This window comes from Colletotrichum phormii, assembly GCF_030913505.1.
Source record: "Colletotrichum phormii strain CBS 102054 chromosome Unknown BDP81scaffold_14, whole genome shotgun sequence".
In the NCBI taxonomy this organism is placed as follows: Eukaryota; Fungi; Ascomycota; class Sordariomycetes; order Glomerellales; family Glomerellaceae; genus Colletotrichum; species Colletotrichum phormii.
In genome coordinates this window covers 665,344-686,787 of record NW_026851456.1, presented here as the reverse complement: position 1 = coordinate 686,787, position 21,444 = coordinate 665,344, and the positions used below count along the sequence as shown (strand labels likewise).

At 53.0% G+C, this 21,444-nt stretch overlaps 8 protein-coding genes across 8 annotated transcripts; 1 reads left to right on the top strand and 7 right to left on the bottom strand.

Moving 5' to 3' along the window:
- Positions 1–2,792: 2,792 nt before the first annotated feature.
- On the bottom strand, positions 2,793–3,553 carry BDP81DRAFT_52657 (uncharacterized protein). The gene has a single exon (XM_060595946.1). It carries the CDS (start codon positions 3,449–3,451, stop codon positions 2,852–2,854), a length of 600 nt encoding a protein of 199 aa, XP_060443365.1. The 5' UTR covers positions 3,452–3,553; the 3' UTR covers positions 2,793–2,851.
- Positions 3,554–3,656: 103 nt separating this feature from the next.
- On the bottom strand, positions 3,657–5,243 carry BDP81DRAFT_396018 (SAM domain-containing protein; the record flags this gene model as incomplete). The annotated part of the gene is made up of 3 exons (XM_060588134.1): positions 3,657–4,684; positions 4,741–4,902; positions 4,973–5,243. 3 exons carry the CDS (start codon positions 5,241–5,243, stop codon positions 3,657–3,659), a joined length of 1,461 nt encoding a protein of 486 aa, XP_060443364.1.
- A 4,980-nt stretch (positions 5,244–10,223) lies between these two features.
- Positions 10,224–10,647, top strand: BDP81DRAFT_431933 (uncharacterized protein). Its single transcript, XM_060590723.1, has one exon. The coding sequence runs from the start codon at positions 10,231–10,233 to the stop codon at positions 10,567–10,569; it is 339 nt and encodes a 112-aa protein (XP_060443363.1). The 5' UTR covers positions 10,224–10,230; the 3' UTR covers positions 10,570–10,647.
- Positions 10,648–12,084: 1,437 nt separating this feature from the next.
- On the bottom strand, positions 12,085–13,338 carry BDP81DRAFT_407915 (uncharacterized protein). The gene is made up of 2 exons (XM_060589033.1): positions 12,916–13,338; positions 12,085–12,852 (listed from the first exon to the last, which is right to left on the bottom strand). Exons 1-2 carry the CDS (start codon positions 13,178–13,180, stop codon positions 12,098–12,100), a joined length of 1,020 nt encoding a protein of 339 aa, XP_060443362.1. The 5' UTR covers positions 13,181–13,338; the 3' UTR covers positions 12,085–12,097.
- A 64-nt stretch (positions 13,339–13,402) lies between these two features.
- Positions 13,403–14,356, bottom strand: BDP81DRAFT_396016 (uncharacterized protein; the record flags this gene model as incomplete). The annotated part of the gene is made up of 1 exon (XM_060588133.1): positions 13,403–14,356. The coding sequence occupies one exon, from the start codon at positions 14,354–14,356 to the stop codon at positions 13,403–13,405; it is 954 nt and encodes a 317-aa protein (XP_060443361.1).
- Positions 14,357–16,068: 1,712 nt separating this feature from the next.
- Positions 16,069–17,692, bottom strand: BDP81DRAFT_396015 (kynureninase 1; the record flags this gene model as incomplete). The annotated part of the gene is made up of 3 exons (XM_060588132.1): positions 16,069–16,986; positions 17,060–17,427; positions 17,557–17,692. 3 exons carry the CDS (start codon positions 17,690–17,692, stop codon positions 16,069–16,071), a joined length of 1,422 nt encoding a protein of 473 aa, XP_060443360.1.
- A 1,724-nt stretch (positions 17,693–19,416) lies between these two features.
- On the bottom strand, positions 19,417–19,779 carry BDP81DRAFT_431929 (uncharacterized protein). Its single transcript, XM_060590722.1, has one exon. The coding sequence runs from the start codon at positions 19,684–19,686 to the stop codon at positions 19,486–19,488; it is 201 nt and encodes a 66-aa protein (XP_060443359.1). The 5' UTR covers positions 19,687–19,779; the 3' UTR covers positions 19,417–19,485.
- A 561-nt stretch (positions 19,780–20,340) lies between these two features.
- On the bottom strand, positions 20,341–20,732 carry BDP81DRAFT_431928 (uncharacterized protein). Its single transcript, XM_060590721.1, has one exon. It carries the CDS (start codon positions 20,536–20,538, stop codon positions 20,353–20,355), a length of 186 nt encoding a protein of 61 aa, XP_060443358.1. The 5' UTR covers positions 20,539–20,732; the 3' UTR covers positions 20,341–20,352.
- Between the last annotated feature and the right edge of the window lie 712 nt (positions 20,733–21,444).

Below are 21,444 nucleotides of genomic sequence, written 5' to 3'. Positions count from 1 at the left end.
CCCTAATCGTGAGGATGCCTGCCGAAAGACCGTGGAGTTTTGACGACGAGTGTGGAGAACCGGCCGGCCATATATGGAGTACACTCGCCCGCCCAAACGGGAAAGTCGTTGATGGACGCGCTAGGGGGTGTTTCGCTGGGGGATCTGGGGGTTTGAATGTAGACTTACTTCAACGGCGAGCTGGGCCGAAATTTCGAGTAGGTGACATGTGAGTCGGGCTGCAAGATCTCACCCGTAGACTTCGAGATGGGAAATCTGGCTCTGTTGTCGATCCCTACATCGCAAGGCGCCCGCCGGTTTCCCAGGCATGAGACGGCACCTATCCGACATATAGGCATAAGAAGCAATATGTACCAAGCTGAACGACTCATCAACCTCCAAACCAGGCACTCCAAGACTATTACCCAATACGTCGGCAACCAAACCATCCCATCCATAAACCCAGCATCATCATCAGACGAGTCACATCGGGGCGCACATCTCATGCTGATCTTATAGACTTATAACCACTGCTTCGCAGCCAACTTCATGCGCGCGACTCAGCCCTTCAAGTTTTTTGACAGATTCACGAGCTGATATGGATAATCTCAGTCTTAACTCACCTCGCCTTACTCGCGAGCAGCCAAAGCAAAGTTTCCCACCTTGGTAAACCGTAAGAGAAATTTTGGTGTAGAGCTACCTAATACCTACGTATCCCAGAAACCACTCAACCTGCGACTTGACGTCTCATTCCCCAGACCCAACGCTGCCAAAAGTTCACATCCCAAAACACCGAACGCCCGTCAAAAAGCGAAGATCAATCGAACATGTGGGGTGGGGGTTGACCAGAGAAAGTATGGGTGTTGAAAGAAAAAAAGAAAGAAAAAAAGAAAAAAAAGGAAAGAAAAAAGTCGTTGTGCGCAAGAGATAGTCAGTACAGGAAGCCGAACCCAGTAATTGTGGCCGGAACCAAGCGTCAACCAAAAAAGCTTCTAGAAAACTGGTTCTGTAACTTACCATGATGACAATCAACGTCCCGTCTATCTGCGACGCCCAGCCTAAGCGGACGGCACCGTACCGACCTAGATACGGGCCCTGCGGCTCGCTGTGACGACCGTGCCGAACTCAGCAACCGCCCCCCGGTCCGGCGAAACCATCAGTTTGTCAAGCTTGGTTCTCCAAGCAAAATATCGAGTTCGGACTTGAACGCCCCGAGAGCCTTCCTCGGACTACCTTCGATCCGGGCCATTCTCTATCCAAAGTCACATAACATCACGAGAAATGTACTTCGTAATAGACATTGAGAAAGAGAAAGGCTGGTCGGCTGGACTAGTGCAATACTGATACTGTCCTCTATGTGCGGATACGATACGATACCGTACCTCCTTCACCTTCGACTCACCTGTAACCTCCTTCACCCTCCAAAACCTCGCATCCAGATAAGGTACCTCAGCAAGGTCTCCTCCGCGCCATGTCAATCATCCCGCACCATTGCCCGCAAACAAGCCACACCACACACTGTCACCCAAACATCCCATGTAAACTGGACGACCGTTCAAACCCCCCCCCCCCCCCTTCCGCGTCCCAATGGGCTTGAGGGGGAGAGCAAGGGCTGTAAGTAACCATTGACATCCCAACTGAGAAAGAATAAATCGCCGCCGGGAGGGGGGGAAACGCCTACCCTACCTTACGCGGTACACCAACACCAACCTACCTCCGCTCCGTCCCGGCGTCACACCGGAACCTCCTCGCCGAAACCGCCCCCAACATCCCGTCGTCCCAAAAATGGGCATTATAAGAAACGGAACAGGGTCTTTCTTCACTGTACATCATCCGAGAACAGTTCCAGGGTCCAATCAATGGAAACCTGCTCAGTACTCCGTACCATTCAACCCTTTATCGAATTGGTCTTCAATGTACCCCCAAAGAAGGAGCATCATCACAAACGGCCTATTCAGTATGACCGATTGCTCATCGTACCTCTCATCCACATGGACTTCTCCCCCCATCGTCAACCACCTTACCTCATCTAGACGCGACACAAATTCCCTCCCCTTTTCCTCAGCGATCCAAACATGACAACATGCTTGTCATCCCTCCGTACTACTTGCCCCGAAGCTGACAACTCCAGAAAACAAAAAAAAAGAACGAGGAAAAGAGCGTGTTGGAGAGTAGGAACCGAGAACAGCAAAACCACCACCAAAAAGGACAAAAAAACACCCCCCACCAGACTGAGACATCCAGAACCCGGCCCTCCGCCGCCCCCGAATACCACCCACATACACACAACCCCCGGTCCCATCCCATCCAACCCAAACCTCACCCGTCCACCACAGAAAACCACCGGTGCCGGTAAACCAGCCAGCTTGCCTCCCCAGCTCAAGGGAGTACGGGCTAAACGAATGGACGAGAGAAAGTAATCGCGTACGGAGCTCCTCCTGCTTCCAACTCCAAGTCTCCATACCTTCTCCAAGGTAACCCCCCCACCCCACGAGCATCTCCCCTCCCCTTCTTTCCCACATCAATCCATCGTCATCCAGTCCCAGCCTCGTCATCCGTCTCCCCCCCCACCTCAATTCCTTCAAAAGCACTCCCCCTTACAGGCTTCCAAGCAGCGAACCAGACTTCAGCTGGTCTTGGAACCGCGAATCGTCCCATCCCTAGACCCCTGAGGAAGGGTGAGCGGATGGATGGATCCTCCGTGCTTCTAGAAGGTCGCAATCCCATACGGATACCTGCACATACTGCGGTAACATAGCTTTGATACTTGATGAGATCGTCTCTGTGCGTCACTTCTCTTGGCAAAAAAGGCCACAAGCCCAGCAAACTTGCAAAATACCTTTGATCGTGCGATCCTCATTGGCGTATCAGGTCAAACACGCTTCCTACTTACTACGTTGGCAGTAGCTGCAGAACAGTAACTGCGCCGGGGCGAACAAAGAAGAAAGAGACACGGGGCCATGTGCCATATGCTGATTTGAATCAAGTGGTGAATAAATTTGATGGCAAGAATAAAAAAGAGCTCCTTTTTTGATAGCTTCCGCGACCTCTTGCGTCGCACAGAGCAGATGCCACCCTCCCAAACCCCCAAGAAATATCCTGCCTCCCACTCCCCTAAGGTGTTGGTTACACGTTCGTTCGCTCCAAGTCTCATCAGACCACACCCTGTCCCAATACAACATGACAAACAAGCACCTTGCTCTACTCCCCGCTTACACCCAGCGTAAGCCCCAGTTAGATAGACCCTAGATCTTCCAGAGCACAAGACTCCAGATAGCTTCGAGAAAAACAAAAAAGGTGCTCCATGACGGCATTTAATGGCCCGATGTCTCGTCCGGTCGAGGCTTGAGAGCTCGTACACAAAAAAATAAACAATATTTGCTCGGATCCACGTTTCGAGTTTGGACAGCCCAGGAACAGTTGCGAGACGAAACACCGTGGAGAAAACCCCCGCCCAATCGAACCCACACATTGTTTACGCGACAGTATTCCAAAGCAGTCATCTCTCTTCCGCGCAGCGCTATGCAGGTGAACCCCAACTCCGGTATGCTCTGGTCCTGTCGAGCTCCCAGCCCCGCATCCTACACGCGGCTGGTGTCCACTCAAATAATCGGATGGGAAATAAGTCAAATCGAGGAAGGATAAGCTTCGAGTATGATCAGTAGTGGTATCACCCCCTAAATGATACCACCAGGCGGATCATAGCCCGTTGTCGCGCCTCTGGCTCCGAGCCCGGCACTCCCTGGCTGTTCTGACGACGCATCAACTTGTGCGTTGTTCGTCTTTCGTAACATGAACATTGGTTTCTTGCCCTCCTTATCCAGTTGCTTGAACAGGATCAGAGGTTTCTCTTCCAGTCCCAAGCACCGCTCCTGATCACCGTAGACAATATACAGGGCATACTGATCCCAGGGTGCATTGATCTGGTATTTTTTGAGGGCGGCGGGCAGCACCTTGTAGCACGGATCGTCCATGCTGACTCGGAATGACTTGAAGATCTCGACAGATGCGTTGCTCGTACTTGGTGTGTCGGGTGCTGGGGTCGGTCCGCGTTTCGGCGCCGTTTGCTGTTCCCGGCCTTTGTAACCATGGTCGTTTTCGGCGAAGGTGGATCGTGTAGATGGCGTCGGGGCTTCGGAGCGGTCGGAGCGATAAGATCGAGAGCCCAAAGTCGTGCCGCCGTGGGTTGGAGGGGAGGTCGGCGAGGGCATGTTCGGGGAAGGATAGCCGGGTGAAGTAGCCGTACCTGAACCGTTCATGGCCGCCAGATGCGACGAAGATAGCACGGCTCGTTCCGCAGCATTTGAGGGATCCAGCGTTTGTTCCATCGACCTTTCGTGCGTTGTTTGCAGGTGTGAGGGCGAGTTGTTCTTGGGCGTCGTTCCTAGCATGATTCTCTTGGTGGAGTACTGCCGTTGCAGGCTCATCGACTGGGTGGAAGAGGGCGTTGGAGCGGGGGGCGATACGGTCTCATAGCCGTAGCCCTGACTGCTGTTGTTGGAAACGTTGGGTAGTGGCTGTGAAGAATCCTTTGCCAAGCGTAACGCAGGTAGCATATCCTCCCTCAGCCGTCTGAAGTCTTCGGAGAGTCGACGCAGGTCCTTTTCTACCATGCTCATCCGCTCGTCTCGTAGACGGAGCTGCTCAACCAGGTGCTTAATATCTTTGAGGGTTGCTGTCGCGTACTGGGCCTCGGCGTCGGCAGCTAGAAGAGCACATGTTAATGGATAGCACCTAGACACGAAATGCGGCGTCACCTACATAACGGCACATAATGGTCGCTCTCTACTGGTATGTCCTGGGCCTTCTTCACATCGTAAACGCTCTTCAGGATAGTGAGACGGTGGCCAACACTGGCTATACCCATAGATTTCAGGTCATCGTGTTGTAGAGCAACCAAGGCTTCGCCGACGATTTCGTTTTCTGGTTCAAGATGCAATCAGTCAGGTGTCACAATGCATGGAACAGTAGGAAGACGAATGGGGAAACCCACCAACGAAGCTGTCGGCATATTGCGCCAAACCGATTGTGCTGATGAAATCGGCGCACTCATCGGCGGTCCACTCGGAGATGATGGTCTCGGGCAGGCGGTCGGCGCTGCTACGGTGGCCGTAGGTTGTGGGCGTGTGCTCGTTGGAAGAGGGGAGCTCGGAGTCGATTGGAGAGCCTTCATCGTCGGCGACAGGCGAGTTGGGGCCAAGGCTGCGCTCGTATTCGTCGTCGGCGTCCGACTCTGCGTAGGCAGTGCCCGAATCGAAGTTCATGACTGACAGCGTTTGACCGGCGGCTCAGTGACGGAGGAGAGGAGAAAGGGTGGAAGGAGGTGGGTGCGATAGCACGTCGAGGAGGCGAGGCGACGATAGCAAAAGTCGGAAGGGCAGACGGCAATCAGAGAGAGAAAGCCCGGCTCGTCGAGAACAGGAGAGTAGGGCAGGCTGGAAGGCGAATCGGGGTCTTGGTGTCCTGAAGCGCCGGCGGTGCCCTCAGCGTGAGGAGGTCGTGGCGGCGGCTGCGGGGGCCCGTTGCAGAAGAGATTGGAAGTGTGGAAGCAGCACACAGGATTGGGCTGACAGGATCGGGATCGCGAGCATCGGTTCCTGGGGAAGCAGGTCGGCGTTTCTGTCCGACGAGTCGAGGTGAGGATGGCGATGTCAAAGGGGAGAAGGTGGGAGTTGAGATGCGCAAGAGCGAAAGAGGCTCAATGGGGAGAGACGCTACTTGGGCAGGCTAAGGTCGTACGTAGACTGCAGGAGTAAGAAGGACGAGTCGGTTCCAAGATGGGATCGTCGTTCGGGTTCGGGCTCAGGCGAAAAGGTGGAGGAAAGCGTCTGGCAGGCGCAGCGCAGACTGCAGTTAGGTAAGGTAATGGCTGAGGGGGAGGGGGGAACAAGGACCAGACATGAGGAGTACAAGAGATTTGGTGTGGGAATGCACTGGAGAAAAGTAGCTCTCGTGATGGAGGTGCTCCTGGTGCCTGGTGCCTTCTATGGTACCTTTGGGAGGTTCAGGTAGGTACTCCATAGTGTACTTACGCAGTAGGTACGGGCCCGGTAGGATACGGATACAGAGAGGGAAATGCTGCGTCGTTTTCGCCGTGCGGCGTGCGATGGCCTGGTCCACGTCCCAGTTGGGTGCCCGCCCACCTCTAGTGGAGCCGCAGGTGTGGGTGCGATCCAGGAATCCAGTGAGAGGTGCGCCCCGTTGCCTGTGCCAGCCCGGCCCTTACCTTAGCCCAGTACCCTACGGATACACAGTACATGGCAACATACTGGACCTTGCCTGTAATAATTATGTCCCGGATTGGCGTGGGATGAGGTGGACAGAGATGCGTGGCCAGGACAAGGAGACAAGGAGGAGGGCAGGAAACTCGTCAAAAGGAAGCAGAGTCTTCTTTTCGGTGTGTAGTCTGCTTGGGACCCAAAGCCGTACGTCTCAGTTTGGACGACCAAGTTGGGTTGAGTTAGTACTCACCCAGTCGAGCCTACCAACACCTACATAAGGTACCTCAGGTAGAGAAAGAGTAAGGTAGCAAGCAGTCAAGCAAGTTAGTGTAAGCGTCCGCGTCCCAGACATGCCAGAGAGACATCCTTGGTTGGATCCATGGACCAGTCACCATGAGCATGGCAAATGGAGAGACATACCTACAAACGCCGCCGCCTTGCCTGGACAAAGTTGTTTTTCTTTTCTTTTCCCCCCTTGACAGTGCATATGCAAAATGGTGGACGCAAGAGAGACCTGGCACACTTAGCAGGGCCAGTGGGCGTGGGCGGTAGTGACATGCAGATGCCGACGTCAATAATCGTCTCCCGGCTGGTTGCGAGATGATGATGCATTACCACCACCACCACCATCACCATATGGCATACGCATACTCCGTCGACTTCGGGGCGAAGTATGCGCCGTGCCGCCTTGTTCGGCCCATTGCCGCGGCCACAAGAGTCTGTTAGCGCCCAAGGGGGTCATCCCTGCGCCGTCCACGACATCCAATTGCTTGCTTGAAGATGCCTTTTGCCGTCTGCCCGCCTCCCCACCAAGTAGGTAGTAAGGTACTGTACGATTGATTCTTTCTTACATCCAAGTATCAGTCCTTACAACCACGTTGGCGTCCGAATCCCTGACGCCCTCACCAAAGCATGCCCTGGCCTGCCTGACACATATATGTACCATACGGATAGTCCATAGCAACTAATATAGGCCCCGGCTATGGAGCCGAAGCCGAAGCTCGACCTTACGAATACCACATGTCTCTCCCAGCTCCCACCAGTTCAGTTCCTTGCTTCTCTCTCAGAAACAGTCTCCGCACACTGCATACGGTGTGTGTGCATGGTATCAGCGCCCAAAAGAGCTTGACGACTTTTCCTCCTGCTGCATCCAATATCGGTGGCATGTTCCAGAAGCCGCGCCATCTGCGTTCCTAATCTCCCCCATGAATCTGTGCCACCCAACGACAACCAAGTAAAATCGAGTAAACAACGGAATAACAAGACAAAGGGGGGAACTTGACCCAGGAAAACAAGAGATTTTTCCAATTTTTTGACGGCATGCAAAATGAAAAACGGCCCCGATATCTGCCAACCCGTGCAACATTGGCACGGCGCCCCTCTCTGTCGGTAATTGGGACCGAAGAGCCCAGCCGTTGCCAACCGCTAAGCGATAAGTGGACCGACCCTCTTCCTCGACTCTCCCGTTTCCCCCGTTTCCCGTTCAGTCAAAGGTACACCGTCCACCCCTCCAAAACGCCGCGACGCCCTGCCACCGTAACTTCCGTAATTTGAGAGATATCGCAATGGAAGTCACCTCCCCAGGGCTGGTCTCTCACGGCAGGAAGGAAGAAATATGACCAGTCGAGAGTACTTTACCTTATCTGCACCTTACTCTCGCCTTTCCCCCATTGAAATGACGACCTTCGTGTCAAATACAATTTGAACTCCTGCCAGGGGAAGCGACGCGGCTGCATCCAATCTCAATCTCAAGGTACTTAACTTAAGTCAAGGCAGCTCAAGTATCCGTACGAATACCCGACGGGGACGGAGTGAGTACCTCCTTACTTTGACTTTAACCTCGACAGACAAACACAAACACCAGGGCCGAGCACTGAGCACGAGAAAAGAGAGTCAGGAACCCGCAGCGAGAGCCATGCGGTGAAGTCATTATCAGATGCTTTTGCCGTTTCTTCTTTGCTTTACCGTCCAAGCACCGTCAAGTCTTCCACCAACCACATTGCTCAATCCCAACCACTGCCCGCATTTGTCTACCATTCTGTATGGAATGACCTGGATCACCTTCCCCTCCGTCGAGACTCGAACCGCCCGTCCTGACCTGCCTGACCTTACCATCTCTGCTAACCTCAAACCTCCCAGGAACCTCGGCCAACCGTGTGCCACACATCGTGGGAAGGGTTTCCTGACCTAAACCTGCTTCACAGCAGAGAGTCCCGACCGTCGAACCCCCACACCTTTCATTCGCCCAAACGGCCTCTTCAGGGTTGATACCAGCACCCGTCAATATGCAAACTCTCTTCCAGAAACACGCCAGCTACCTCATCTACACGACCTCACCTTGCGAAACGTTGCTTAATCGACCCAGTATTCCCCTTAGCTGCTCCATTCATAGCTTTCCATCCGGCCACCTCCAAATCCAATTGGCAAAGAAAAATGCCCGACTGGACACTGAACCTGGTACCAACTCGAACATGCTATCGCTCTATTACAACCATGCCTTCTACTCTACTCCGTACGGATACAGCACGCAGCTTGTCATGTCCAATGAATCCGACTTGGCTGGATAAGAGACATCATAGAAGTCCGGGTGCCGGCTCCCCGACAGTCCAAACGGAACAAATGTCACTCTACGGATACCTTACGTTTCCATTGTGCATTCCGAATGGGGTTCCGTCAGTCTAGGCCTCCATCGCCCACTGTCGACGCGTTCGACGCCTTGGAACCCGTTCCCACACTTCCCCAGCTGCTCCATTTGACACACGACGATGGGTACGGGCAGCAGTGTATCAACACGCAAATGAGGCATTTTAGCCCATAGAGTCGTCGTCGCCGTCATATCGAAAGGCCCAGCCAACGATATCAATATGCGCGACTAATCATTTTGGGGGCCTTGCATCATTTAACATTATGGATAAGCACCCACCCGCCGCCGCCGAAGCTTCCAAGCTTGTCAACTTAGGACCAAAGGCCGTCGTCTTGGCACTCTATAGCAAACCTGCTGTCATCACGTCCAAGCTACCATTTGCAGTCTTTTGGACCCCCAATTTTAAAAACAGGAGGCTGCCAGCAAGGGAAGGCGAATTGACCAAGGCGCTGATAAGTGCACCCGACAGATTGAGCCCTGCGTCGATCATCCTCGGCTCCCTCTGGACTCACGACTCATCCCCTCCTTTGACCTTTTTGTCCGTTTGGCCGTCGTCTCTACTCTCTACGGATACCTACCCATCCAACATTGTTCATCGCAACTCTTCACCGCGGCCCAACCACCCTGTTGTTTCCTCTATCTCGTCCAAATTCCTTCTAAGCCTGGCTACTCATCCTCGGCTGAAACATCTAGCTTTGATGGACAACATTTTGACCGTATCCCACTTCCCAGGTAGTCAGGTCCATTCACCACGACACACGTCCGGAGGGAGGAGGAAAATCAAACGGCCCCCAATGACACCCCGCTTAATGTGTGAGTTTCAGGCTCTCTGCCGATCCATCCGGGCAGAAACACTAGAGAACATCCAAATTCATTCATCGCGAACCTCTGTCGCGTCGAGGCTAGCTCTTGCGCTGTGACGTCGCCAATCCGTACATGGCAGAACGTTTCGCGCCAGCAGACGCGCTACGGAGAGGATAAACCCCAAACCGGGTCGCGAGGATGGACCTAGGGCCCAGTCTTCCGGTTGTCACATTTGACATTCTTTCAGAGAAGTCCAAGGAAAGCTCTCTCTATCGTATGATTCCTGAGAGCACCCACATTGAACCCCTCGGACCATCTCGTATAACCAACGCTATCCTGAATCGTCAACGCCTCTGCCCTGGCGTTCATGTCACCATCGACCCTAGCGTATGCTACAGCCTACATTATCCTGGAGGCATTGCACGACATTCTTGACACCTCGCCCACTCTTGTCTGGTATTAGATATGAGACGCAACCTTTTCCGTCTCACATTGCTTTCGAGACGAAGTGAGAAAGACCAAAACGCCGGATCTTATCGTTCATCTCAACAGCTCCCTGACGCCGTGCCCACCCGCCTGTTCATGGCTCACAATGTGATGCCTCTCGACATTGGAGAACTCACTATCCATACGCGAAGCAGCCGGAACTTTCTCCGGGTGCCAATCGCAGTGCTGTCTTCAGAAACAAGTCCCATCATCATTTCCCAAGCGTCCGAGACCCCGTTAGCAAACATCCATCAACCGGCCACCCGTCGCACTGCACCACGGTCGAACGCGCATCCAAACCTAATATGGCAGAACCGGCTCGTCGCTCACTCCGGAAGAGGCAAAGACAACTGTCCATCTCTTCCACAGATCCCCCCTCTCTTGTCGAAAATCCCACCCCAGATAGACTTTGACGCTAGAGCCTCTCCGATCTGACGCCCGCCACTTTTCCCTACGCCAGACTTACATTAGGATCCGAACCACGGCTCGCTCGGCCGAGTCCCTCCTTTTGGCCCCCTTTTCTTTTTCTGTCTTCCCGCCTCTTTTCTGTTTAAGCTCGCAGCTCGCAGCTCAACCGCACATCATCCGCTATCATTCCGAGTGGCCCCTCCTGAGTCCTGACCACGGACTTGAGCTTCCCGAAGCTAGAGTGTCCGTGCCGAAAGCTTTTTCGACTTTTGGCTCAGGTGGAGACTATCATATTTTCGACATCGCCATTCCCGGGTCTGTGGTGCCCAAAGTAAACTTTGGCATCTCGTGTGCGTGTGTGCTCTGTCATCTCAAGCTCTAGAACAGGCCTTCTTGTTCCTGTTCAGGAACTGGCTTAATCTCATCTAGGGAAACAAACATCTTTTTGGCGACTTTACTCTCGAGATTGGGAGAACCTTGCGTACCACCCAAGATACTCACTCATCCGAGCTCCGAACTGACCTCATCTCATCTCACATTCTGCATCTTCTCGGTCATTAAATCCTCGTCGTCGCACCAGAGCTGCGTGTCGGGCTTCCTCGGTGCCCATCGGGCTTCTCTGGCTATTCCCGTGTCTCTGTAGAGCGAGTGCGAATGACGATCTTAGTCACGCAGCCGGTTGCCACCGAGTGATCCCTAAACTCTAACCAAGACCATTGTCTTTGAAGCCAAGAGGCTATAATTCAGCCTTCATTCGCAGCAGACGCACCGTGTAAGCAGAGAGATAGCGGCAGTTCAGTCGTGCGGATCGTACAGGGTAGCCCGTCATTTGCCCGGCGGTTCTTGATATCATCTGGATTTCAGTTAGTCCTTTCCAGGGTGACACCTCCCTCTCTCTCCGCCTTGCCATTACACCAGGGAATTGACCGTTCACTTGAGCATGCTGTATTCTTACTGGAAAGTTTCAGCTTATTTGAACCTGTGGAGTGAGATTGTCTCTCAGTGATGTCCAACCGGAAAATTCTGGGATAACTGACTGGAGTCGTACTTATTGCATTGCAGCATCCTGCCGGCTAGCTTGGAACTATAGTCAAGAACATGAGAAATCTTGATGGGGGGGCTAGGATAGCTAAGAATCATCAGGACATCGCTTGATTTCCCGGCCTATCATTCCACGAGGTTTGGTTCTCACCAGACTTCTAGATGAGGTACTGGGTCTCACTGCAATGTCCAGTTTTTGTTATGGGATGCTACCTCTGTTTTCTCAACCTAGAAATAGTGTCATACACTCGTAGCCTATTGCCAACAAAACCGACCAAGCCAATACTGACAAACTTCCTCCCTATTCCAACACTCCAATCCATAGGCAATCCCACACAGTGTGGTGTAATTCATGCAATCCTTCCACGGTCATCATCCAACAACACCATCCTGGTTCTCGATCTCCGTCTCGACCACCCAACCAATCCATCCAAGAGCTTCAAACATTCTGGAGTACCAAGTTCGAGACCGCAATACTTCATGGAGATCCATGAGAGACACATTCTTCCGCGAATCACAGCTTTGGAGAAATCCTTGCTCGCTTCCTCATGGCCGCGGCGCCCGAAAGGGCTGGGGAATCGTCACCGTGCTGCTCTTGCTTCATCTTCCTCTGCACGCCCAATTTGGCTAATCCTCTCATTCTCTGCTTCTTCATAGGTCCCATTTCTCTGTGATCAGTCTTGACGTGGTCCTCCACGCTTTCGGCGTATGCCTCGGAGGTTTGCCCTTCATCTGCAACTTGCTTTTTTGCGTTGCTAGCGGCAGCCACAGACATGTCACCAGATCTGTTGGCGATGTTGATGATATGTTCGAGCATGGCCGACTGAGGCCCGTGAGACGATGTCACCCGATCAGATCCCTGAGTCACTTCATGCTTGTCCACTTCAGTGCGAAGCGACGCCTTTGGGTCTCGTCTGCGCTTCTTCTCTGGCTCCTGCTCCTGAATTGACTTCGGGCTTAGAACACACGAGACGCTTCTCTTGGAGACACGCGTCTGCCAACCACCGGGGGATCTGAATCCCTCGACAAGCTGTCTTTCAGATGTGTGGGGGTTACTTCCCGGGTGCGCTTGTGCGCGTCCAATGCGACTATGCATGTGCAAGCCGCCGGTCTGCTGGCCCTTATGCTGCGAAGATTGAGCCTGGCGACGGCGTCCCAATCCTTCGCCCTCTGAGACGGTAGAGTGGCTGTCAGTGATCAGGTGATCGTTTTTACTGTGTTCAGTGGGTGGCTGGGCTGGGGCAAGATCACGGGCGTCAGAGTCATTTCCTGTGAGATTGTCAACATGTGTGAAGTCATAGGGGGGAGTCATCAAAACAGTGTAGCACTTACTTCTAGAACGGGGCAGGCTTGATGTCGATGATTTACCATGGCTGGATGTACCTCCTGTCTTGGGGTTAGGGAGTGTATGGCTCCTAGGCCTACCCGTTGTTAAACCAGTTGGAGCATTCTGCCCAAGGGATGCAAAAGAGCTGTCACTGTCGTAATCGCATTCACGGTACTTGTTGTTGGCGAACCCAGATAAGGGTTGTTCGGGCTCATATAAAGGACCTGGCAAAGTCTTGATGGCCACCAAGCCCATCCTGTCGGGGTCCATTCTACGCTGATTCAACACTTTCGGCTTCTGACTTGGTGTTTTACGGATGGACCGACCCGGTGTAGCGACAGACGCCTTCTTCGTTGTTGAAGTGCTCGCAGAGGCCTCCACTCTTTGCTTCTTCGAGTCTCGAGTCGACAATGACTTATCGGGCGCAACATCATCCCGACTTCGCTTCGAACCTTTGGTTGTCGTTGACTGAGTGTTCCCTTTCAAGTCGTTCTAGGTCTTTGAAGAGGTATCATCCTGACGTTGGGCTCGACGAATTGGCTTGGCTCCAGGCTTCGGAACGGTCACAATTCGGATGGAAGGCTTGGGCGCCTTGGCCATCATGTTGGATAGAAGACTGAAGCTTTTCGGCTCGGTCGGTTTCTTTGCAGTAGTCACAGCTTTCTCTTTACCGGTGCCTTGGGTAGTGTCCGATCGCCGCTGCGTTGCATCATTCTCTCCCGGCTGCTTCTTTGGAATGCTCTGGGGCTCAGTACCATGGGTGACTGGAATTGACGAAAAGGTTGATGCGCGAGGGCGGGAACTCGTGTTTGGCTTGGTAGCTGCGACTTTTGTGTGCTTCCGTCTATTCGTGCTGGACGAAGTGTGGTACTCCTCGTCCTCGTCTTCAAGAATGAAGCCGGACACTTTGATCGCTGCAAATCCCTCCTGGATGCCGTCGGCCGAGGCTGTTGTGGTTGCAGGCTTTCTGCTTGAGCTTCCGTGACTCTCGCGTTCTTCGGTGTCGGGGAAGAAGCCACTTTTGAAAGCTTGACTCTGCAGCTTATCTAAGAACCTGAGGTGCTCGATGTGGTCGCAGTTGGCAGGCGACGGAATTCTCAGAGGCGAAGAAGGTGCGTGGAGGTGTGCAGTCGGGTTATCAAGTAGTGGGTTGCCACGATGTAAACCACCTTGGTCGACGAACAGGCTATCTGCAACCTGAGATGTGGCTCCGGGTTTGGCCGTAGCGTGTAGACTCGAAACGGTAGGAGACTTCTGGAAACGAGCTCCCGCAGTATTCTCTCGATAGCTCCTAGTGAAGTCGGTTGATGGCAGAGAGGACGCATTACGGCCAGACTTCCAGTGAGCACTGGAAGCAGGGTGTGAGCTCAGAACCCTGTGCCGGCTGTGGTCGATGGCTGACGGAAAGTGCGATTGCGAGTGAATCGGACCGCAAGAAGAAGCCATGGCTGGAAGTTCGGGAAATGGGGTTCTTGGAGTCTGCTGATAAGCTGATGAGGAGCTACCGAGCCCTCTATAGGCTGCCCGAGAAGCTGACGATTGCTGAATGTCGTTGGTGCTATGTAGAGAATACTCGGGCTCTGCAACGCGCCCATGCGATGAACTTCCTCGTGGGATAGTATATTGTCGCGGCGTGATGTTGGAAGGTCGAAGGGATGGAAGCGACGCGTTTCTTTGCTCGGCAGGACGCCGAGGTGGCTTCTGCTGTTGGCCCGATGACCGACGAGATGCGTCAGAAGCGCGGTGAGTGAAGTTGTCTTCCATACTGAGCAACCACTCGGCGAGCAGATTTCCGACGATTATATCTCTCGCGTGCTCTGGAGGCAAGCTCGTGGCCAAGGGATTCGGCGCGGAATGGTGATGCTCAAGAAAGACGCGATCAGAGAGGTGCGACAATTTGGTTAACGCGGAATGAGGAGGAATGGCAAAAAGGACCAAAAAGACGACACTCCAAAACACCAAAAATACAAGACAAGACTCGAAGAATGATTCTCTGAGCACTGAGCAAGTAAGAATGGTAAGAGAGTGTGATGTGTGAAAGTGGGAGGTTGGCGATGTTTGTGCGGGTCTCTGGGCAACGCGATGTGGTGGTGGAAGGATGAAAAAGTAAACAAATTTCCGCGATGAGGAAGGTGTAGAGATGAGTAGCGGACGAAGTGAGAAGAGACGGCCCGCCCTGAGGTAATAAACACCCTCTGACCGCCTTCTCACCGTCCTCCTGAGGCGGTTCTGAGGTAATCACCGCCTTTTGAACGACCTCGCGTCCGCGTGAGGCGGTCGCGCGTACGCGTTTCTCGTCAGAAGATCAGATGGAAGGAGCTGAGTGCCTGAGGTGCCTAACGTTGAGATAGCTAGGGAAGGAGCGAGTGAGCAAGTGAGCAGAGGGGACTGAAGGTGGCTCTCAGAAGGAACGCGAATAGTACCAAGGAGAGAAGGACGGATAGATTTGTAGGAGGAATCTGAGTACGTTGCTCCCTGCTTGCCTTTTGTCGATATTGACCCCAGAAAGAAGGAAGAGGGCTTCGAGAGGATTTCCATAGGACTTGCTTGACCTTGGAGTCAACCTTCTCCAAGGTAGCCCCTGATGTTGATTTGTCTCGCGGGTTTGATATCACTGGAGCCGTCATCCTTAATTTTTTGAGCCTCAATATCTGGCATCCAAGACTGTAGGGCTGCAAGTCTCGCCTTCTTTCTGAAACGGTAGCGTGACCGGTCAATCAAGGAGGTAAAAAGTACAGCAGGGGAGACATTGAATGGGGGCTTCGTCGCCATCTAACCACCATAGGTCGTTGACTTCATATTTCAAGGCTCATGGTATATTTAAAACAACAATGACTAATCACTCATAGATTCAAAAAAACAAAAGAGTTAAAAACCCCCTCCGTCCACCCCCTCCCCGGTGCTGAACTGGGGGGTACATGAGGGCTTGTTGTTGTGTATTCAGGTGGTATAGGCAGACAAGGTATCAGATGAGAAAGTTTGCGATGTGGCTGGATGGGAAGGAAGGCGCGTACCGGGGTGGCTGACCTGGTAACCATTGAGGTGTAAGCTTCAAAAGATTGCTTACCTATCTATATCAAGTTTTGTCTATCTGCTCTGTGGAAATTATCTGATATTGGCAAAAGAAGCCACGATATCTTCGACAAGCCTGACCAAGTCTACGCCCTCTTGCTAGCCTTCTGCAAAGCCTTGCCAAAGTGCTCAACAAAGTCAACACAGTCCACAAACGTATTATACAATGGTGCCGGCGCGACTCTAATGACATTCGGCTTCCTCTCATCAATGACCACCCCAACTTGTTCAAAGTACTCCATAACACCATCCAACAGCCCATCCGCGAGCTTCAAACTCAACTGCGCGCCTCGCTCCTCGCTCCCCGACGGCGTAATAACGCTAAACAACTCGGGGCCGAGCCAGTTCTGCAACAACACCTCCAAGAACGCCGTCAACCGCTTCGACTTTTCACGCAGCGGGCCCATGCCACCAGCGAGCTCAAACACCTCGAGAGACGCGCACAGCGACGTGATATCCAGCACGCTCGGGTTACTCAGCTGGAACCCAGCCGCGCCAGCCGCCGGGTGGAACTTGGTCGCCATCACGAAGCGCGAGCCCTTGTCGTTGCCCCACCAGCCGCCGAAGCGATTCACGTAGCCCCTGTCCGAGTCGGCGTCCTCGACCGAGGTGGTGACGGCCGTGTGCCGCGCGTTGACGAAGGCGCCGCCGATGCAGCCCGGTCCGCCGTTGAGGTACTTGTACGTGCACCACGCCGCGGCGTCGACGTCCCAGTCGTGGAGCTGCAGCGGCACGTTGCCGACGGCGTGGGCGAGGTCCCAGATGATGGGGATGGAGTGCTTGTGGGCGAAGGCGGTGATGGTGGGGATGTCTAGGAGTTGGCCGGTGTAGTACTGGATGCCTGGCAGGAGGATGAGGGCCGTGTCTGAGGCGTGGGCTTCGATGACGGAGAGGATGTGCTGGGTTGCGAGGGTTGGTTCTACGGCGGTTGAGGGGGGCTCTATGCAGACCATTGACGTTGATGGGGAGAGATCGTGGTGTCTGATTTGGGTCTCCACGACGAACTGTGTGAGTTGTTAGTCTCATTCATCCTTGGCTGGGTCACTCGTCTGAATTTGTGGATGAGAGCTGACTTACATGGTCACTTGGAAAGGCCTTGCTCTCCAGGATAATCTTATGTCTGCCATCCTTCTTGGGCTTGTAGAAAGCCGACATGAGAAGATGGAGATTAGCTGTCAAGGTCTGCATCACGGCGACCTCGAACTCCTCAGCGCCAACAATGGGGGCCATCATTTTGGCCGCCCTGGCGTCGACGTCGAGCCATGTCGGCAACGGGGAGTCTTCCAAAGGCTTGAAGTGTCCCTGTACGCCCTGCGTCGCCCAGGTAGACAGATACTGCTGTATCCTCTCGGCGGTGCGCTTAGGCTGCAGACCGAGGGAGTTCCCGCAGAGATAGGTGCATTTCTGCTGACCGGCCGCTGATGTGGCAGAGCCGTCATCTTTTCCTTGGTGAAGGACGTTAGCTCCAAAATCCAGAGGTCATCGAGTCTAGAGGCATTGAGTGGCGAGAGATGGCATGTGAAAGGGAACTAGGTGTCTTCTGATGCAGTAGAATGATGCTCCCGATTGCTGACCTTTCTTGGCAAGGGTCTTGCTGGTGATGTCTTGCTTCGTGGGGATGACAAACTCGTCCCGCGTGTGCCTCAGCGCATCTTCCTGGTCCAAGGCCTCGGCGCGTTGCCTGATGGAAGCGTCGAGGAGAGGATCCATATCGAGGGGGGGGCGGATTTGGTAGTGTGGATGACCTTTGACTAAGATGAGGTAGGACAACCTGTACTCTGACCTTGGCTTGAGGTTGGAAAGAGAGATTGATGCCGGGGGTGGGGAAATCGAGATGGCCGTCGATATGTCTCGGTTCTTTTCCTCCGCTTCAACTTGAATAGCAAAGTAAGAGTAAGTAACCCTTGATCGTGTGTGTCAAGATCCTTGAAGTTAAGATGGCCTCAGAATTGCTTCGTTTACGACATACAGCATTAGGCACGATGGTTAAAAGTAGGTCAGCAGTGTTTCCCAATGAAAAACACGAGTGAAGTCATGATGCTCCAATGAATAATTCCCGCGCGTGCACCCCTCCTCCAATGAGGGGTTCGGATGGAGCTCCGGCTGGCGGGGCCACGCCGCGCAGCTGGCAACGTTCACCACCTGTGGCTCACCTCACCTTACACCTTGACCAGTGACCACTTGGGAGCGATGGCTGTATGTACCTCGAGCTTGAGACGGATGGAGCTGACCAGTGAGAGACCAAGGAAGCATCAGCTGTTCCCACCATGTAAGGCAGTTGGAGAGAAGAAGAGGTGAGACGAAGGAGCATTCACCATCTCAGCATCAGAAGGGGGAAGGTATCCTCTTTTTCTCCAAAAACTTGTGATTTAGTGGACCTCTGAAAAACTTCGTATCGTGTCGTGATGCTGAAAATCAAAGATGCAATTCGATTCAAGGTAAGATACTTCCCTTCAGCCCTCGACAAGTACCTCGACAAGTACCCACGTTCCAAGTACCGTATACTTTGTCTCACTGCATCAATTGTACATATAATATCTCACAAGTTTCAAAATACCCAAAACCTGCATCGTGACAAGAAAAAAAAAAAGAGAAAAAAAAAAGCCTTCTGTTCCATTCCATCATCAAAACACAATAACGTGCTCGAGCTAAACGCCTCGGATTACGAAATATGGGAGTTTTCATTACCCCCTCGAAACCCCGGTATTACCCCCTCATTACCCCATAGACTGGCCACATGCGGGGTTTTGCTGACTCGTCCCTTGGCATAACCCTCCGCAATCCGAGTCTTGGGGGGGAGCATGAGATCGTTTGGGTCCAGAACAGGGCCCGGTACCTTGGAGGCGTCAAGGTAAGGTAGGTAAATCAGGTACGGCGGCGGCGGCGGCGGCGGCGACGGCATGGCGGGGGTGGGCTTGCGTCTTGTCTCGCCCTTAAGTTTTTTTTTCGTTGTCTTTCTTTCGTGGAGGGCGGTGCCTGATGGACCACCAGATACGTAGTCTACACTCCATCCAGATGGAGCCCTATTGGGGAAAGAGGAGGACCAAGTTGACCAACGGGATACGTACGACTAACCTAAGTAGATGGAGAGGGTGGGATGGGAAAAGGTATGTGAGGTAGGTAGCACGGGGTCGGACGGAGCCAGAAGACAAGTCCGTCCCCCTTCCCCCGTGAGCGTCCGGGGATCCACGGCGGGTTATTCGGGGGGACAAGGTGACTCTGGGGGAATGGGAATGGGTGGTGGGACGTATGGCTCCCACCCTCAACCCTCCTCCGACGGATTTTGATGTTCCACGGAAGGAGTTACGGCACGGGGTTCTTCGGCAGCGGCGGCGCTTGGCGGGTACAATATAATTATTCAGAAGTAGACTGGCTGACCGGGGCTTACTTTCCTTGCAGATCCTGAAGCAGTCTGGCAAGCCTGGGCCGGGCAAGGCCCGTTTCGTATTCAAGCCACCGATTTCTTTCTTTCCCTCCTCGTTATCATCCATTGTGACACGGAATTACGCTGTGTAGTGTCCCAGAATTAAGCAAGTCTCTCCCAGAGCCATGGAAAGATAAGCACCGGGTGCCCAGCCCGAACATCTTGGAAAGTTTTCCCCCCTTTTCCCGGGTGGGTGGTCGGATGATCTTCGCACTTCGGGTTCCCCTTCAGCCTCATGCAAGTTTGCTCTGCGGGGTGGTGGCAGGGGGGGGATAGACATGAAAAGATATTTTCCCTTCCCGCTTATTAGCACCAGAGTACGGGTTGGCTGGGACAGAGAGGGCTGAAGCAAATAGAGAGATGGAAGTAGACGCCATTGGGGCAACCCTCTTTCACAATTGATCGGTTACCTACTCCGATGGAAATGGAGCCTAGCATTAGTAGTGAAAAAAGACTGAGAAGGGTTAAAGATAACGGTCGCAATGTACCTTTTTCACAAGGATACTCTGTAACTGAATTACTAAAGATGGAATTTGGGAACGGAATGTTGCAGATTTCTGAGGATACGGCATGAACTAAGGTGGTACCTCCGAGTCCTGCGAGGACCAGAAAGCCACCTACTTACTACCTGAACAATACACTCGTGGGTTCTCTTGGCCGGAGTTTGACTCGACGTTGGGACAGTTTCGGGTGGAGATCCCGACCCTCCGGCCGTGATCACCAACGTTTGTGTGTACGGAGCAGGGAGGCTCTGCTTGGCTACCAATTTGTTCTATTTTTCGCTCTCTCTCTCTCTCTCCGTGACAGGTTGCCAGTACTGCGAAGTCCTTCCCAAAGCCAATGCTGTTTCGAGTTCTAGACAACGATGGAAAGAGGCCTCCCTCACAGTGGGCGTAAACGGCGTGGAAAGTTTTCCCCTCCCCCCCAAGAAATGCCTCTGGGTTACTCAATCGGGAAGAGCCATTTTCTCTCTCTCTCTCTCTCTCCAGTATGGTTCAACTTCCAGTGACACACATTCGGAATTCAGGTTTATCTGATCGTGGTACCTTGCCGGATCGGAATGGGGAGACGCGGCACGATGCGCCCGTCGATATGCACAATAGAGGAGGCCTCTCTTTTTTCCGTTATGCATATCCAATCAAGATAGTAAAGCGAGAATAGCAAGAAGGAGAATTGGGAATGACTGGACAGACTTTTCTCAGGTACTTGTACGGATACATTTGTGGCGGCCGGCAATGGGCGCGATGCCGCAATTATTGCAACAGCTTTTGCAACTTTGCGACTAAAGCAAGGGGTAATGCAAAAGTACAACACCCCAAGTATCGGAGAATATTATTATTTTTTGGTTATTTTTTGATTTTAGTTCTTTTGCTCTTTCATTTTTGGACTTTTCAAGCCCTCACAAGTCAGTCTTCGTTTCCATGTGTCATTGATCTGCCTTCTACACCCCCAGACGGACTCAAACAGAGCTTCATCGTGACCTGGGGCTGGAATGGTGCCATTGTCCTGGCACCCTGAGCCGGGCTTGACGGGACTTGGAAATTAAACAACGAGTGCATCGTGACCTCTCGTGGTTTTTTTTTTCTTTTTTTCATGGTCCGTGATGGGTTGACGGCTGACTTGCCCCAAGCTTTCCCCCGGGGAATGCAAAAAGGGGGACCTAGGATAAATCTGGGGAACGATAGAGGGTAAACTTGGCAAGTGACGATCCGAGTTTTTCGCACCCCTCGTGGCTGTGCTATTGGAGTCACGATCTCTTCACTCCGTCAATAGTAAATGGAGGCGTTGTTGGGGTAAAGCGGTCGCCGATACCTTCACCTTAACCCCTATTTTTGGCAGCGGCAATGTGTGCGTGCGTGTGTGTCCCACACCTCGAGGTGTGAACAATTCTAGAACTCGGTGGACTGGAAGGTCAATCGGGAGTGCGGTGAGGGATAGATCGTGACACATCGTGTCTCTTGACCCTTCCAATGGGGACATGGTTCACGTCTCAACATTGAACGACGTGATTGAGCATCGAATCCACAAAGTGATGCAG

What these genes read in the sequence shown, in the direction of transcription:
- BDP81DRAFT_52657 (XM_060595946.1), bottom strand. Translation starts at nt 3,451, where the DNA reads ATGTGTGGGTTCGATTGGGCGGGGGTTTTCTCCACGGTGTTTCGTCTC.
- BDP81DRAFT_407915 (XM_060589033.1), bottom strand. Translation starts at nt 13,180, where the DNA reads ATGGACCCCGACAGGATGGGCTTGGTGGCCATCAAGACTTTGCCAGGT. An exon ending in AAGCCTGCCCCGTTCTAGAA is followed by an intron (nt 12,853 to 12,915) that starts GTAAGTGCTACA and finishes ACAATCTCACAG; the next exon opens with GAAATGACTCTGACGCCCGT.
- BDP81DRAFT_431928 (XM_060590721.1), bottom strand. Translation starts at nt 20,538, where the DNA reads ATGCATAACGGAAAAAAGAGAGGCCTCCTCTATTGTGCATATCGACGG.
- BDP81DRAFT_431929 (XM_060590722.1), bottom strand. Translation starts at nt 19,686, where the DNA reads ATGTCTATCCCCCCCCTGCCACCACCCCGCAGAGCAAACTTGCATGAG.
- BDP81DRAFT_431933 (XM_060590723.1), top strand. Translation starts at nt 10,231, where the DNA reads ATGGCTCACAATGTGATGCCTCTCGACATTGGAGAACTCACTATCCAT.